Genomic DNA, 19,138 nt, shown 5'->3' with positions numbered 1-19,138 from the left:
CGCTGCAGCTCGGGTCTTAACCAGAACAAAGAGGTCAGAGCACATTACTCCAGTTTTAAAGTCTTTACACTGGCTCCCAGTCAGCCTCAGAATAGACTTTAAAGTTTTGCTGCTGGTGTATAAATCTGTGAATGGGTTTGGTCCAGAATACATCAGTGACATGTTAGTCAGGTATGAACCCAGCAGGTCTCTCAGATCTATGGACACAGATCAGATAGTGGAGCCCAGAGTTCACAGTAAACATGGTGATGCTGCTTTTAGTTGTTATGCTGCAAAGAAGTGGAACAAACTGCCAGCGGAGCTGAAGTCAGCATCCAATGTGAACATTTTTAAATCAAAGTTAAAGGCACTTTTTTTCTCTACTGCATATGATTGAGAGAGAGATTTTTTGTCATGTTGTTGATATAATGATGATTTTACTGATGATTTTAATTGATTTTACTGATGATTTTAATTGATTTTACTGATGATTTTAATTGTTCTTATTGATTTAAATGTTCTTATTGATTTTAAACAATTGAATGTTTTATCATGTAAAGCACATTGAGTTGCCTTGAGTATGAAATGCGCTATATAAATAAATTTGCCTTGCCTTGCCTTGCCTTACAAGCATGGTCATGTAGAGTATGGCGTACCCACTATGTGTAATATTTACAAAGTGTTGGCAAGCCAGTATGATCCCCTGGGGTTCATATTACCCTACACTACCTGGGCCAAGATACTCGTCAGGCACCTTTGGGACAAGCATCGAGGATGGGATGACCCATTGCTACCTCAAGAGCTTCTACAGCAGTGGGAGGCCTGGGAGGAAGAACTATAAATCCTGCCTGAGGTCATCTTGCCCCGGCCATACTTGTCAAAGGAGGTGGACATCTCAGGTCTGCACAGAGAGATACATATATTCTGCGATGCCTCGGAAGAAGCTTATGGTTCTGTAGCGTATCTCCGGACTACTGACAGACATGGTGGAGTGTATCTGTCATTCCTGATGGCCCGCTCTCGAGTCTCCCCCAAGCGGCTTCACTCCATACCCCGATTGGAGCTCTGTGCCGCGCTCACTGGTGCCCAGCTCTCACGAGTACTCGAGAAGGAGCTTACCATCAACATCGACCAGACAATCCTGTGGTCTGACTCTACAACAGTGCTGACATGGCTGAAGTCTGAGTCCTGCCGATTTAAAGTCTTCGTCGGCACTCGCGTGGCCGAGATCCAAGAGTTGACCGACGGGCACGTCTGGAGATATGTAGACTCAGCGAGGAACCCCGCTGATGACTTGACATGCGGGAAAACGCTGAGGGAGCTTGTCGAGTCCAACAGATGGAGTCAGGGACCCTCCTATCTCCTGCTACGTCAAGACTCGTGGCCGGAGGATCACGCTGTGCCCCAAGCCAAAGATACCTCAGAGTTACGCAAGTCTGCCTTCTGTGGGATCACCGTAGATGCATCAAGTCAGCCTACTCCAGACCTGAGTCACCTCAACTCTTGGAGGGAGCTGGTAGAAGTGACAGTGAAAGGGTTGCATGGGGCGGCCAACTCCCAGGGTCCCCCCACTGCCGAAGATTACCGACAAGCAGAGCGGTTGATCTTCCAGAGGGCTCAGATGGATAGTTTCCAGCAGGAGTACAGTCTACTGAAAGCTGGTAAACCGATCCCTAGGAGCAGTCTACTCCTCACTCTGTCTCCGGAGCTGGATGACAAGGAAAAGCTCATCTGTGTCGGAGGACGACTCCGTCGAGCAGAAGACCTCGAGTTAGCAGGTCTTCACCCAGTCATCTTAGATTCAGGTCATCAAGTAACCAAGCTCTTGATTGAAGATTTAGACCGCAGCCTCGGCCACCCAGGCCCAGAGCGGGTGTTCGCTGAGCTTCGACGATCTTTCTGGATCGGGGGCGTGAGGCTGTTCGGCGCCACCAGTATAGCTGTGCAGACTGCCGGCGATGGAGGGCCAAACCCGCTGTACCAAAGATGGCAGACTTGCCAGTGGCACGTCTGTTCCTATTCAAGCCTGCTTTCTACTCCACGGGGATGGACTGCTTCGGGCCATTTGAAGTTAAGGTGGGCAGGCGCCGGGAGAAGAGATGGGGTATCATCTTCAAGTGCCTCACTATCAGGGCAGTTCACCTGGACCTCCTCACCAGCATTGATACGGACTCTTTTCTGATGGCCCTTCGCCGATTTATTGCCCGCAGAGGAACGCCAGCAGAGCTGTTCTCAGACCAGGGGACGAACTTCAAGGGAGGTGAGCGAGAACTCCATGAGACCTTCATGAGAATCTCCCCTGAGTTACAAAGGCTTCTTGCACAACAGAAGATTGTCTTCTGATTCAACCCCCCAGCAGCTCCCCACTTTGGAGGGGTGTGGGAGAGGGAGATACGCTCTGTTAAGAGTGCACTCTATGCCACAGTGGGTGCTCAGCCTCTCTCTGAAGAAGTGCTTAACACCGTGCTTATTGAAGTGGAGGGGATTCTCAACAGCAAGCCTATGGGTTACGTTTCTTCGGATGCCAACGACCCAGATCCGGTGACTCCCAACGTTCTTCTGATGGGGCGGCTCGATGGTTCTCTACCTCAAGTAGTCTACCCTGAGAACGAGCTCCTCAGTCGCCGCCGTTGGAAGCAATTCGCAAGTTTTGGCTGACCACTTCTGGGCTCATTTCATTCACCTCTACTTGCCAAGTCTTCAAGCTCACCAGAAGTGGCAGGCTACACCAGCTGACATCGTACTGGACACTGTGGTGATGATCGTGGACCCACATCTTCCCAGAGCCTTATGGCCGATCGGGAGGGTGGTCAAAACTTATCCCAGCTCTGACGGGCACATCAGGTCAGCTGACGTGAAGGTGTAGAAGAGAGTCTACACCCGGCCGGTTGCCCGGCTGGTGGTGCTTCCCGCACTGGACCATTCCACTCCAGCAACCTCAACTCCACCTTAGCACTTTGTTGCCTTTAATGAGGGGCAAATGTATCACACATTTGGGGGCGGCTGTAGAAAAGGCTCCAAAGTTAATAAGTACAGTTGTTTGTGGAGGTCTCTATTTTTGTGTGCGGAAGATGGTTTCACCGCTGTTAACGCGAGAGGTGGACTTACTCACGTGATCAGTACGAGACTCGGAGAATGGGTGTTACGTAGTAAGTGGTTGACAAGTTGATCAGTGGGCTCCGGCGGTAAAGTGACGAGTTAACTAGGAGTCGTGTGCGTAAATGAAAGCGTGAGTACCCACCTCTTGTATAGTTGTCATATTGTTAGTGTTTACTTGTGTTCATGTGAGTTTGGTTGGTTAATGTGAGTGAAAGCACGAGCCTGCGTGCTCGCGGTGTGCGCGGTGCGTTCATGGGGGCGCACCTGGCTCGGTGCGTCTGTTCTGCATGTATTATGTCTAATTGAGAGCATGTTTCTTTGTACTCTTATAACGTAGTGTTAGTATGGGTTATGTTTGAGCAGTAGTTCCAAGTTGTAAGTGTGAATTAAGTGTGTTTAATTAGGCTGCTGGTGGGTTTTCAAAATGGCGGCGTGAAGTAAAGTTGGGCTTGGGAGTACCAGCGCAGAATTTTACAATTTGTATCTTAAAACCCACTTATTAGCAGCAAGACTGTAATTTTTGCATTGCCTAAACTTACAATGAGCATCAATAGCTACTTTTTAAGGCAGTCTGACGGCAGGCTACGCAATAAAAGCCCTGTGTCTGACGCAACTGGAGCTTCCAACAGTGAGGCTAATGAAGAGGCTAACATTCCTGCTAGCGACACAGAGGCTATGACTCCGGCACTTCAGGAGGTGATTCACGCCGTAACAGCAAACCTGACTAAAGTTTTTGAAGACAAGTTTGAGCCAATCTCCCAACTCCTGCAGTCTCAGCAGGAACAACTGCAGAGTCACGAGACGCGCATTAACGAGGCCGAGACGCGGATCTCGGCCATAGAGGATGCCTCTGCGCCCATACACACCAAGGTTAAGTCGCTGGAGAAAAAGGTGGCACAGCTGGAGGAATACGTCGATAGTCTGGAGAACCGAGGCAGACGCAAGAACATCCGAATTCTTAATATCCCGGAGCAGGCGGAGGGCGGCGATCCTACGCTGTTTTTTGAGAGTTGGCTCCCCAAACTTTTGAATATCGAGACGAAGACGGGCCGCATCAAAGTGGAGAGATCACACCGCACAGGACCGCTCGCAGCCCGGGACCAGAGACCGCGTCCGGTCGTGGTGAGACTTCACAACTACCAGGATAAGCAAAAGATTATGACCGCGTCGTGGGAGAAAAGTAAGAAGAAGCAGTCACTGAAACATGGCGATGCAACAGTGATGTTTTTTCAGGATTTCTCAGCCGCGGTGGTTCGTAAACGTAAAGGTTTCGATATGGTGAAGAAACGCTTGAAGTCTGTGGGGGCTGTATACAGGATGCTGTACCCCGCATTACTCAAGGTGACTCATCGTGGGACCACCGGAGTTTTCTCGAATCCGGCTAATGTGGATAAATACCTGGACTCTCTGGGACAATCTGAGGTTGAGAACTCTCCGGACTAAAACGTGTCTCCATGATGCTCGTGAGCTACCTCCGTATTTCTGTGAGTAGCAGTCTGCTGCACGCTGACATATTTCACACGCATTAAAATGACTGAAACAACTATCTTTCTAATATCAATACTCCCTTTTGTAAGCTAGGTTTTTATTTCTTTGTTATTATTAGAGCTTACTCTTGTTGCCAGGAAACCCTTACACTTGTGCTCCTACAGATTAGGAGATTAATAGTGTATTTTGTTCTTTGCCAAAGTTAGGCAGTTTTTCTTTCCTTTCCATTTGTTTTGGTGTTCGTAATGTGTTTTTCCGGCCGGTTCTGTTGAATACTTTTACAAATAGACAATATTATGGGATAGTGTTTAAAACAATGTGTGTTTTATATAAGTGAATAATTAATCCCATGTCGACACTGAAAATATGTACTTGGAATGTGAATGACATTCACACGCCAATCAAACGGAGAAAGGTCCTGAATTATCTTAGGAGGGAACAGGTTCATATAGCCTTGCTACAAGAAACACACTTAGATGATAAAGAACATGCTAAATTACAGCAGGGTGTCTTTTGATATGTTTATTCCTCCTATTTCTCATCCAGGAGTAGGGGTGTAGCAATTCTAATCAGGAAAAATGTGCCTTTTATACTGGCAGACTGTATTAAGGACACAGGAGGGCGTTATGTGATTGTGAGGGGCATCTTATATAGAGAGGAAGTTGCATTTATGAGTTTGTACTGCCCCCCTGGACAACCCGGGGGCTACGTGGTTTCTGCTTTCACAGAATTAGTTAATGTTAATATTAGGAATTTAGTTGTTGGGGGAGATTTTAATTGCCATTTAAATCCACTAATGGACAAATCCCCAGCAGGTAAGCAACACTTACTACCCCAAGCCAAATTAATTTCAAAGCTATGCGAAGAGCTGGCATTTGTAGATGTGTGGAGGGCATAACACCTGACAGATAAGGAATTTACTTTTTTTTCAAAGGTACATACATGCTATACTCGGATAGACTATTTTTTTGTGCCCAAATCCTTATTGCCATCTATCACATCAAGTTCTATAGGTAGTATAGTTATATCCGACCATGCTGCCGTCTTTATTGAGTGTAGTATTGGGGGTATGTCTGATCGGACCAGTAGGTGGCATTTCGATTCCTCAATATTATATGATAAAAAATTTGCTTCATTTTTTGTGGAGGAATTCAAACAGTTTTTTTCAATCAATGCAGCGTCCACAGACAGCCCATCATTGTTATGGGAGACATCTAAAGCTTACTCCAGAGGCCTAATTGCCTCCTGCACTAAAAGTAAACGACGAAGACAAACAGAACAGAGAGTTATATTAGAATCTAAATTAAAGAAAGCTGAACAAGACTACCTCATTAAATCTTCAAATGGCAAACTCAAAGAGATCTCTGCTCTTCGATCCGCACTAGACTGTTTGTTAACAAATGAAGCAGAACGGAAAATGAGATTCGCTAAACAAAAATTATATGAACATGGCGATGAGCCAGGCAGATATTTGGCCTATTTAACAAAAAAAAAGGCAGACTTTCAAAATATTTCTTCAATTAAAGATGTAAATGGCAAGCAATTTTTCGACACAGCAAAAATTAATGATACATTTAGAAATTTCTATTTGACACTATATAATTCACAGTTGCATACTAATAATTCTGGTTTAATGGATAGCTTTTTCTCACATCTCGATCTTCCTACATTAGCAGAGGATCAAAAATCTTCCTTAGACTCTCCAATATCTAGGAAAGAAGTTTTGGATGCTATTAAAGGATTACAGTCTGGGAAGGCGGCAGGACCTGACGGACTCAGTTCCCAATTCTATAAAGAATTTTTAGATGTATTAGTAGATCCACTTCTAAATATGTATAATGATTCATTTGTAAAAGGCCTATTGCCTGCGTCTTTGAGGGAAGCCAATATTTCACTAATTCTCAAAAAGGAAAAACCACCTGAAGATCGTGCTTCGTATCGACCAATCTCTCTATTAAATGTCGATTTGAAAATTCTCTCGAAGGTGCTAGCGAAACGTCTGGAAGGACTACTCCCCTTGCTTATCAACCAAGACCAAACAGGTTTCATTAGGGGCCGCAATTCATACAATAACATGCGTAGGTTGCTGAACGTGATACAAATTTTTCAACAAAAGTCAATGCATGGTCTGGTTGCCTCTCTTGATGCTGAAAAGGAATTTGATCGTGTCGAATGGCCTTTTATGTTTTACACCTTAAATAAATTTGGTTTGGGTAACACATTTATAAATTGGATTAAGCTTCTCTATAGTAGCCCCTGCTCGGCGGTCCTAACAAACGGTCTGCGGTCTCCCAGCTTTCAGGTTCGAAGGGGTACACGCCAGGACTGTCCCCTCTCCCCGCTGCTTTTTGCCTTAGCCTTAGCCTTTAGCGGAAGCTGTTCGAGTCAATACGGTGAGAGGCATCATAAGATTACTTTGTACGCGGATGATGTCCTTATTTTCTTGAGTAAGCCTGAGGTGTCCATTCCCTCTCTCGTTGAGACCATCAGTAGATTCAGTGCCATCTCAGGATACAAAATACATTTTAACAAATCAGAGGTTATGCCTTTGGGCACTTTAAAAGAAAAACCTAAAATCCCCTCTCCATTCCCTTTCACGTGGTCACCAGAAGGATTTAAATATTTAGGGATCAAAGTAGTACCCAATTTTGATAGAATGTATAAATGTAATTTTATTCCCCTCTTTGATCGCATTAAAATGGACTTTGAGAGATGGAAAAATTTGCCCCTTTCCTGGTTGGGCCGTGTCTCGCTCCTGAAGATGAATGTCCTGCCCCGACTGTTATATCCGATTCAGATGATCCCAATTCTTTTCACACATAAGACAATAAAAACTTTGAATGGATGGATGAGCTCATTCATCTGGGCTGGAAGGAAACCATGTTTAAAAATCTCCACACTATGCCTTCATCCTCAAAAGGAGGCCTCGACCTCCCAGACACAAGAAAATATCAGCTCAGTGCTCACATGCGTGCTGCAGCTGACTGGGTTCAAAATCCTGTCTCTCTCTGGCTGGATATAGAGGGCTCCATGTCCAAATTCCCTTTGAAGAATTTGTTATTTCTTAAAAAGTTAAAAAATCTGAAGTTGTCCTGCAGTAATCCACTTTCAATTCTCACTGTAAAGGCATGGAAAATAGTTCAAAAATTGGAAGGGCGATCTCAACTGACTTCTTTATTTACACCTCTGTGTGATAACCCTCTCTTTCCACCGGGAACGACTGGCTATGGATTTCGGGTTTGGGAATCTAAAGGGATCTCTATTCTCTCAAACTTAATGGACGGACCCTCTATGCTGTCCTTTGACCAAATGGTTGATAAATATCACATCAAGAGACAGGATTTTTTCCGCTATTTGCAAGTGAGCGATTATGTTCAAAATAAAACTTCATTACTTTCGGACCAATCTGTTTCTGACTTTGAAAAGCAAATATTCTTACCCAAGTTTAAAACCTCTATTAAGTCATCTTATAACATACTTAAAGAGTATTCAAACACTAACATTTCCCATTTGCGAGGGCTGTGGGAGAAAGAATTGGGAATGGAAATTAGTAATGAGGATTGGGACGATGTATGGAGTAATGCTAACTCCCTAAGTGTCTGTAATCGAGTAAAAGCTCTACAACTTAAAATTTTACATCGTGTTCATATCTCTCCCTCCCTACGTCATAAATTTAATTCTGACCTTTCTCCGTTATGCCCCAAATGTAAGATTGAAGTGGGCACTCTTACATTGTTATTGGGCCTGTACAAAAATACAATATTTTTGGTATGTTGTAAAATGTGAACTAGGGAAAATATTTTCACTTTCTGTTACTACAGAGTGTAATCCATTGACCATGTTACTTGGAATATCTGATGTCACTATCACTGGAAAATATGAAAGGAGACTTTATAGAATGCTTACATTTTGTGCGAGGAAATGTGTCCTTCTGAACTGGATTTTGGATAAAGCGCCATGCAAAAATCAGTGGCATCAGACAGTACTGGAATACATGTCTCTGGACTACTTAACCTGCAAATTACATGGTAAAGATGATGTGTTTCACAAAATCTGGGACACATTTTATGTCGTACATTGGTATGGATATTTCCACCCTTTTTTATAGAGGTGCTGTGTGAACCTCTAAGACAACCCCTACAGTATGTTTAACTGCATCTTTCTCTTTTCTGCGTTTGACTATCCCACCTGTCTAAACTGAGCCGGAATGTTTGTTTGTTTTTTGTTTTTTGTTTGTTTTGTAGGAGGATGAGTTATTATTAATGGGTTATATAACTAATAATATTAATTATGATTATTAATATTACTTCAAATTTTGCGGGGTGCCACTCCTTTTAACAGGAGAAATATGTCTAAGTTTTTAGACTAAACTCATCAATGTGAAACCAGGGGAAAGTGAATTCTAACAGCAACATCTACACCATCATCACAGCTTTAATGAATCAGAGGAATCAATGATTATGTTTAACCTTTTATTCAAAAGTCAACAATTAACACAGTCAAAATATCAATTGAAATGGGATAATTAAATCATGATAAAATGCATTTCTAGGCTAATAAAAGTGAGGATTATATGTAATAGAGTGAAATCACTAATCTAGGAGGATGCTAGTCTACTAAATATTGAATAAAAATGCAGGATACATATTCGAATAATAAGATCATAAAATCAAAGAATAAAGTCAAAACAAAGAGGGAAGACAGACGGGGGAAGACGGACAAACATATGTGGTGGATTGTGAGTGAAGTGTAAGTATGAGGATGTGTTGAATGAGGTTGTATTGTAGTTTAAGTGTGTCAGTTCTGCTGGTCCATTGTTCACTGGTCCATACCTTGAAATGCAGTCTGGTTGGACCTGGAGACGTTCTGGGTTTGCAGGAACAACGTCTGTGTAGCAGTATAGCTGCGCTGGCGTGCTGCCGTTGAGTTCTGTTTCGTTAAACAGCAGTGATTCTATTGCCGATCCACAACCCCTTCTGGGATGATCGCAGCCGGTTTCAGACTAAGAGGGACCACGGTTTGGTCCACGATTCAGATGTTGGAAGGTCGGCTTTCAGGCACGCTCCTTTAGGCTTTCACTGCGAGCAAGGTTCTTAAAGGTCTAACTGATGCAACTACAAATAAAAGAAAAATGAAATGAAAGACTGGAAACATGAGGGAACACGTGTGAGCATGAACGCCCGCGTCCAAAACTGAAGTTTCTGGTCGCGCGTCTTTTTTTAAAGGAAGTTTGGAGACGCCTTTTGGAGGAGGCGTCTTGGTTGATCATTCTGTGATCATGTCGGTGATTGGTCACTGTCTCTGCTTTCAGCTTGTGGGTGTGTTTCAAATGTGTATGTGAGACAAAAGACAGACGACAATTGGATGATTCTAAACATAAAAGAATGCCTAATAATTAATTCCACATATTTCAAAACATCTTTTCAACATCATATCTTGAAATATCATCTATAATGAAAGAGTTTGATACCAAACATGACTGGAAAATATCCTATGAACACTTTAGGAATCGGTTAATGAATTTTACTTGTAATTACTCATAAACATAAATGTCAAAAATCATGTTATGCTTCCTCTTAACTATATGGTCGCAGTAAATACCTCAAACTAACTTTTGTGATGTTTTCTGGTATTTTTAAGCACTTTTAAATGATAAACACTTTAAAATAGCATTCTGTTGGTTATTGAATTACATGAAACGAGTGTGATCGAACAGACAATATTTGCAATTTCAATTTCTGTAGAAATCATTCCAAAAATGTTTTCATTTGTAACTTTTCAAACATAATACAATTTCTTTGTTCTCCCTTCCTCACTGGGAGACATCTCAGATAGGGGGCCTGGAAGGTGTCCTTCTGTGACATCTCACCACAGGGGCAAAAGGTTCATTGGGACAGTTCTTTGATCTTACAGCATCCCAAAGGTATCTGTTTAAAAAGGGGGAGAAGAGGGATGTTCTTCTTTTGATCGTAAATGTAGCAGAGAGGTGATATAGGGGGAAAACTGTCCTTGGATTCTCCTGTGCTTTGTTCGGGCAGGAAGAGGGAGAAGCTCCCCCGTGGGGCACGTTTGCATTTCACAGTAGGAGGCAGACTCTCTGACTCCACGGACTGGTGAAGCCAGTGTTCTGAATCAAAGATCAAACTTGGAGGATTTGGTTCCCTACAGTTTGTTCTCTGTTTGATCTGCTTTTGTTTTTGCTGTTCTATTATATCGTGTGTTTTTGAAAGCAAAAATCCAATAAACATATTTTGGAAAAAAAAAAAATTAGGCTGCTGGTCAGTTAAGTGAATTCAGTGACAGGATGTAGTAACATGCTGGGTATTTCACAATAAAAGCAGCCTGTGAGTTACTGCAGTTAAAGAGGTTCATAAAACCGGAAATGTTACACAAAGTTGGTTAGCAGTAACTTGATATAAGATTGGTATGTTTAAGTAACTGTGATTTCTGTGTTTTGTATGTTAGTTCATAATGGTGTGAATGAGATGGAGAAACGTGATACTAACAATTGAATTACTTTATCTGTGTGAGTATATTTTATATTAAGTTGATCCTGTTACTTTACATACTGTAGGTGAAGTCAATTTATGTTTGTTATTCTTTATTATTGTAATTGTATTTTGTTATTCTGTCTTTATAGAAATCACACACACACACACACACACACACACACGTAAATCAAGTAAAGAATGGTAAATGGTAAATGGACTTGATTTTATATAGCGCTTTATCACCACACTGAAGCAGTCTCAAAGCGCTTTACATATCAGCTCATTCACCCAATCACTCTCACATTCACACACCAGTGGGACAGGACTGCCATGCAAGGCGCTAGTCGACCACTGGGAGCAACTTAGGGTTCAGTGTCTTGCCCAAGGACACTTCGACACATAGTCAGGTACTGGAATCAAACCCCCAACCTCTCGATCAGAAGACGACCCACTACTGGCTCAGGTGGTAGTGGGTAGGCTTAAGAAGAAGTTAAGCCTGAAACCTCTCTCGGCTCTTTTCTCCATTATACTTCGGAACGGTGGCCTTAAGTGGTGTTCTGGCCGACACCCTGGTGTGAACCTAGTGCATAACATAAAACCAGTGCCTAGCCTGAGCTATCATCATTATCTTCACTACACTACCTGCCTCTGTTTTAATACAATCTGGTCCCATGTGTGATCACATGGTGATATTGAACTATTTTAATGAACTTTTTTATATTACCTGATCATTTATGTGACTCATTGTCTAATGCAGAGGATTTCTAATTAATTAAATATTAGGGTCAGTCTTTCAACGTCGTAATATTTTCTGCTTAGGTGGTTCAAAACTCTCTTAGGGCCTTGGATCCAAATGTGAATAAATTAAGCCTTCCTGTATTAAAAAGTCGAGAGGTTTTGTAGCAGTGCCTCTTACAACACTGTTTAACCTTACATTGTCAATCGCAAACATTGTCAATATGCGATTGGTAAAACTCTGCAAACTCCACCCCCTTAAACGTGAGCATGCAGTTGCGCACTCAGTCAGATTGAAATCATCTGGAATCAACCAGCTTCATAGTACAGCTGCTCTTGCAAATGTTTGGTTAGGTGAAGATAACAGAGAGATATCCTGGATATATTTATCCAGCTTTGTAGTACAGTCCCTGATTGTTACCTACAGTAAATATTTCCCACAATCACACATTGTAATGTTTGTGATTGATAATGTAAGGTTAAACAGTGTTGTAAGAGGCTATTTTAAAATGTACTGTGTGGGTAACATTTTGTGCAAAAAGGGTTTAGCTGTAATAAATAATACCAGTTTAACACCTCAGACAGCACAAGAAACAATAGAGAGCAAAGGTGCTGTGGACTTGGGCATTGTTCACCGAGTTTGAAATATTAAACAAATTTTGTTGTTTCTTCAAAAGGAACATATTCACCAAAGGGAAATACTTTATGAATAAAAACAACTGAATAGAGCAGTACAGGTCCTGCTGATGGATTAGTATATTTTAGTGTGAAATATAAAAATTTCAGTTTGAGTTTTTTGAGGTTTTTTTTGTGGCAGTGTTGTTTTTTTACTCAGTATGTGTTTTCTTTACAGATACTTCAGTAATGAAAGCCAATGCAAGTGATGCTGATGAGCCAGGGAACATTAATTCAAAGATTGCCTACACTCTGCTAAGTCAGAGTCCCCCTGACGACATGTTCTACATGAACACGGATGGAACCATTTATGTAAACAAGCCCCTACTGGACAGAGAGGTGAACAGATTCTAACTATACCAGCTTTTCTAAATGGGAACCTAAGACACATTAAAAGCACAAGCATGAAAGCAGTGCACCTTTGATGAGGGGGACCTGAGTTGTGACAAAGAAGGTTTAGAGGAACACCAGTCAACAATAATTGGGAACCACTGCTCTATATACAGTAGCCTACTGTATGTGTCTGCAAGTTTTTCAATATATACAAGATGGCTTCTAAAGGAGCTCTGAATTAAAATAGGATGTTTAAAGTTTTCCAAAAAACTCTAAACGGTAGCTTAGATTTTTATCAGCCCTCAATAAACCATTAAAGTACCAACAACCTTGTTTCTGACAAAAAAATATTCAACCACAAAAAGTTTTCACCACACGTGTTTCTATTTAATCTAGATTATTTCTAATCCTTCATCTTGATTTTAAGTGTGAACACACAATCCTTCACATAAGAGTTTAGAGCAGTCATCGATGGTTGAAGAAGAGGATGGATAAAACTCACAAACTCAGGCAATCACAGTATTATCTTAAATACACAATTCCCCACAAAGCTTCCATGTGCAGTGTCAATTCCCTGACTATTTAAATAGGCCGTTTGTTGTTTAAATTTGACCCAATCACCAACACTGGGCGATGCCAGTAGAAGGACAAAAAGACCAGTGACGTGCCGTGACCAATAGGGTTGGGTCTCAATGTGCTTATCAAAATATAAAATTCATAATAAAACCCAACAAGATCCACATGAACAAGCATTTAGCCATCTAACAAAATCAACATCGTAAAACACCATTAAAGAAACATAAACAATAATTTAATATAGCCTCCATACTCTCCCAACAAGATATATCTCATGACACAGCAGCTCATCTGTTGTTTGTGTTGGAAACACAGAAACACAGAGAAAATGACAACGACTCAGAACGGCCTCAGTGAAGATCATCCACAAAGCCAATCCTTCCTTTTGTAACAGTCACTGTGGAAAGTATGAAACATGTTCTGACCTTACCTTTGCTGAAGCTCTGGTAGCTCAGGTGTTGGTCTCCCATCTTTTAAAAGCTGTCGTTTTTCCTCAAAAAAAAGTTTCTCTATCATCTCTGGCGCTGTCATCCTGCCTGTAGTGTTATCCAGACACACGCTAGAGAATGTAGCAGCAACGGTCACATGGCATCAATTCACTAATGCATTGTATATACGTATAGCATTTAGCATAGCGCGGTAAATGGTTGTCATCTTGGGGACCTGACACGCATGAGCAAACACGTAAAAACACGCAATGGGAACGTCTTACAGTCTGCCTTACAGCAGAGTGAGACTGTGCAGCTGTTCCAGGAAATAGCACTGTTTAGTGATTTGGGCTATGAAATGCACAAAATGCTGACACTTTCAAACGTATAGGTACTGTGGGCTATTGGAAATGGAAAAATAAATAATTTATAATTATATTATAATTAAAACAAATAATCAAAATATCAATTCACCCTTGGGTAGGCACTGCCTACCTTGCCTATCCTGACAGCACGTCACTGAAAAAGACAGTATCAGTCCTAAACCATCACCAGTCTTTTTTTTTTTTTTTACATAGCTAGTAATAACTATGGTTCACTAAAAATTTTGCTTTGTGACGTAAACAAACCTTTTTTCAAAGTATTTTTTTTTTCTTCAATTAAATGTTAATAAAAGTTTTAACCTTGTAAAAGCAGAATATATTCAAGAATAACATAGATTATCAAAAGCTAGTGTGATAATAACATGAGACAATTGAAATGGAAAATCATCATCCTTTTCTGTAAAATACTGACTTGACTTCATGTTACTAAAGGTTTTGTGTGTAATGTTTGAAATGAAAGGAAATATTGCCATCTACCAATTATCATGATAAAATTGGTCATGGCTAGTTAATTAACCCAGGGATGGTGATTGAGTTCAAACATACAACACAGGCATTAAAAGAACACTAACGGTCCAAACTGAGTGAGGAAAGCACCAGAAACAGGCAGCGGCTGCAGGAGGTTGTTACTGGATGAGGTGTAAAGATATATAAAACCTTGGTAGGAACAGATCTGGGTTACCTTCAAGATAACAGACTGATAGAGAAGGCATGAAGGTGAACTATCAAATCAATTCTTACCTAACAAGACTTACAGTATGCATTAAATCAGTCTCACTCACCCTTTGAGACGACACAGAGTGACACCTGATGCAAACTTCAGTCTTTCATCTCTGTCACATTGAATTGTAGAATATTTAGATCCTGGTTTGCTTTTACTACCAAACATATGGATGTGATTTTGATGGCTCTTTGATTCGCAGACACATGATCAGTACATTCTGAGGGTAAAAGGTCAGGACTTGAATGGACAGCCAGGGGGATACAGCGGGACAGGAACGGTAACCATCAACGTTCGTGACGTCAATGACAACGTACCTACTTTAGAGAGAGAGGAGGTAGCTTTTTTAATTCTTGATTCATTTAGGAAAGTAAATGTGTATTCAAATGTATTTTTTGACAACATCTAATGTGTCTTCCTCCCAGTATGAAGGAAGCATTGAAGAGAATGAATATGGTGTGGAGGTGATGAGACTGAAAACAACCGATCTCGATCTGCAAAACACGGAGAACTGGGAGGCTGTGTTCGACATTATTACAGGCAATGAGGCTGGCTACTTCAGCATCAAGACAGACCCAAAAACCAACGAGGGTATCCTAATGCTGGACAAGGTAATGAGTTTTAACATTGATTTAAAATGTTTGTAGCAAAAGAAAACAGGTCAAGGTATAATGTTGAATGCTGAAAACCTGAAAAAAGAAAAAAACATAAGTGGCTTTTTTCTCTTCATCTGAGAGTAGAACAGACTTCTCTGATCATGACAGAATTACATCACCATCGCCACATATAAGGGAAGATACATAAGGCCAGTTTTTAAATGTAGATTCACTCCATGTCACTTTAACAGGCTGTAGACTACGAGAACGTCAAAGACCTTGAACTCGGTCTGTCAGTGAGAAATAAAGCTCCACTGGTGGTTGGATCTGCATCAAATGCAGATGTTGGCATACATTTTGAAGGCGGTCCAGGTGGAGCAGGTGGAACAGGAGGAGGAGGTGGTGGAGTAGGAGGAGGAGGAGGAGGAGGAGGTGGTGGAGGTGGAGGAGGTGGTGGAGGTGGTGGAGGTGGAGGAGGAGGAGGAGGAGGAGGAGGAGGAGGAGGAGGTGGTACCAATGGAGGAGGAGGATCATCAAGTGGAAAGAAAATGAAAATATATCCTATCAAAATCAATGTAAAGAACAAGCCTGAGGGACCACATTTTGCTCCTAATGTCAAAGCTATACCTATGAAAGAGGGTGAAAATTCTATTAACATCAAAGACGTTTTAGTGCGGTACCCAGCAATCGATGGAGACACCCTGGAACTAGCAGAGAACGTCAGGTTGGTCTCCACAGAGGACACTACAGTGTCAAAGGGATTTTCATTTTGTAATGTAAGGAATTATTCCTGTCTCTGTTGAAGGTATGTGAAGGGCTTCGACCCCGACAACTGGCTAACAATTGATCCAAAAACAGCTGAGATCAAACTGAACAAGATGCCTGACAGAGAATCTCCTGCTTTGGTCAATGGAACTTATTTTGCTGAAATCATCTGCATCTCAGAAGGTTTGCCAATATTACCATGTGATCTACTTTGATTTTTAACACGTACTTTTAGATACAAGAACTACCTTTAAGATGCAAACTTGTTTCAATTTAAAATTTACTAAATGTATGCTTCCCCGGGTGGTACACAGAATAGACTTTAAAGTTCTGCTGCCGGTGTATAGATGTGGTCCAGAGTCCATTAGTGAAATGTTAGTCAGGTATGAACCCCGCAGGTCTTGCAGATCTATAAACACACCAAAGCTGTTGTTTTGTGCATGTTGTGTGGTAATGGTGATCTTTAATGGGTCTACATCAGGGGTTTTCAAAGTGTAGGAGAGTGAGCCTCCCCCTTTAGAAAACGCCCCACACTTTCAAAAACCCTGGTTGACATCAACACAATGGTTTTTAGCCCATTTCATATAATTGGTAAGCTTATCCTCACTAGACTATACACGGACGGTTTATAAAACTCTTACAGAGACAAAATTTTATTCAAAGAGGGAAAGCATAATTGTATTGTAATATGGTTTTAAAATAAACTACAAACAAAATTATCAAAATAAAAGCATGTGATGTGTTGTCTGTGCAATATAATTTAGCAGATCTATTTTTGTGGTAAATATTGTGAGCACATTTGTGTGGTTAGTAAGTTTTGGTAGTCTTTCTACTGATATATTTTGGATTTTAACATCTTAGTTTTTATGTTGAAATATAGTTTCACTGCTTCTAGTTAATAGTAAAGCATATCGGTTCTAAAATCATTTCAAAAGCTTTTACACTTTAATGTTTAGTGCAATACATTTTGAATAAAATTCGACCTTACATACTACTTTTGAATTGATAATTCTATTGCAAGTAAGAATGCAGTCATATATTTAATCCAATTAAGATTTTAGATAATGCAAGCATCTTTGCAATGTTAGCAGTAAATTAATATTATCTTTAAAAGTTTCACCTAAATCTAAAATTAGTTTTGCTCTGTTTGCAATCGCAGACCTGCCAAGTCAAACAGCTACAGGTACCGTGGCTATCCAGGTGGCAGACTCTAATGACCACTGCCCCATCATCACCAGTGACTTTAAGATTCTGTGTACAACACAGAATGCCATCATTGTACAAGCTCATGATAGAGATGCAGACCCTAACGGAGCTCCTTTTGACTTCATCCTTGTTGGTGAAGGCACTGGGGGAGAATGGGAGGTGGAGCATCTCAATGGTGAGAATAACCGTCTCTTACTGAAAACTACTTTTACTGCATCAAAGTTTTATCTGTGTTAAGTTTTTGAACTTCTGTGTTCGAGTCACATTTTGACCATAGCTAACACTGTGTTCGAACTTCAGGACCATGACATTCAAGGTGTCGCTGCAAATTTGCGGTTGCCCTCATTTGGAGACATGACTTGTGCTCTGGTTGAATGATGAAGTCCAGTCAAAGCATGATGATTTTATAAAGAGTCAGATAGAGAAACGTGTCTTTAAATTAGGAGCAGTCTGCTGCAAAGGAAGCAGAGAACCTCGATCAAGCTCGTAGCTTTACATGTATCAAGGTTATTGATTACGACATCTATCAGGGTTATTGATTTTGTTAATAAATCTACTCATCTCTGTGAGATGATGAAAGAAAGAAATTGACTGATGTCTAGGGATGGGAATCAAAAACCAGTTCTTTCTGAGAACCGGTTCCCAGTAATCATATTCTTAGGAATTGTTTGTTTGCTTGCCTGTCGATTCCGCTTATCTGTTCCTCTTACGTCACAAATACGTAACGATAAACTCCTCCAGGTCCTGTATATTGTGTTTATGCTAGCATCAAGCACCTTCCACCATATAGTTGTTTGCTGTGCACCACGGAGAATCCACCTCCTCCACCCGCAGCTGTGCTGTCCTCCATGCTGTATTTGTAGACTCGCGCAAAAGTTGCTCCTTGCATGGACTTTTCTTCTGAAAAAAACAAACTTCAGCAAGAACACACACCTCGCTGCCGTTTATGTCCTCATAACAAGTAATCAGACACGGGAGGTGGACTGGTACTGATCGTTGTCTTTAGTTTGCACTTTCACACTGGTTCACACACACTGCTGATGACGTCACATTTAACAACGGAGACAGCGTCTCGGAAGTTCCATTTATAGAAATGTAAACAAAGGCTAAACTAAAGCTTTACCGTTTAAATACATAACAAGTACAGCTGTACTTTTGGTTAATATGTTCTTTTTTACAGAATAATTATTTGTTTTGAATTAGTTTTGGATCAAGTTGTCCAAGTTCAAAAGGACCACATTAAATATTGTTAAATGTTTGTAGCCAAAATGTGTCATATGTTGTAATAATAATAATAATAATAATAATAAGAATAAGAATAATAATTCATCAATTATATATAGCGCTTTTGTATATATTATTATCCAGTGAAAACAATCTATACATGGTGGATTAAAAAAAAGCTGATATCCCAGCAGGAAATTTAAGAGACAAAGATAGTATAATAAAAAGTTAAAGCAAACAAATCAATTTGATTGATATTTAATTCCCTCACCACCAGAATTGATAAGAGAATTGGTAAGGAATCGAATCGTTAAGCAGTATCGATAATGGAATCTGAATCGCTAAATTCTTATCAATTCCCATCCCTACTAATGTCAAGGTGATTTGAAACACCAGCATTAAAAGATCAACACTGACAGTACCCATCCACCCTAATGAA

At 40.9% G+C, this 19,138-nt stretch overlaps 1 protein-coding gene across 1 annotated transcript in view; it reads left to right on the top strand.

The window, feature by feature from the left end:
• The window catches only part of LOC114462131 (desmoglein-2-like), a 37,975-nt gene that overhangs the window by 13,117 nt on the left and 5,720 nt on the right, over positions 1–19,138 (top strand). The window contains exons 5-10 of the mRNA XM_028444793.1: positions 12,646–12,806; positions 15,111–15,245; positions 15,334–15,519; positions 15,756–16,228; positions 16,310–16,452; positions 17,429–17,650. Coding sequence (XP_028300594.1) covers positions 12,646–12,806; positions 15,111–15,245; positions 15,334–15,519; positions 15,756–16,228; positions 16,310–16,452; positions 17,429–17,650 — 1,320 coding nt within the window. The remainder of the gene's footprint in view (positions 1–12,645; positions 12,807–15,110; positions 15,246–15,333; positions 15,520–15,755; positions 16,229–16,309; positions 16,453–17,428; positions 17,651–19,138) is intronic.

This window comes from Gouania willdenowi, chromosome 4 (genome assembly GCF_900634775.1).
Source record: "Gouania willdenowi chromosome 4, fGouWil2.1, whole genome shotgun sequence".
Lineage (NCBI taxonomy): Eukaryota > Metazoa > Chordata > Actinopteri > Blenniiformes > Gobiesocidae > Gouania > Gouania willdenowi.
The sequence above is the reverse complement of the archived record's forward strand: the minus strand, read 5'-3'. Positions and strand labels throughout refer to the sequence as shown.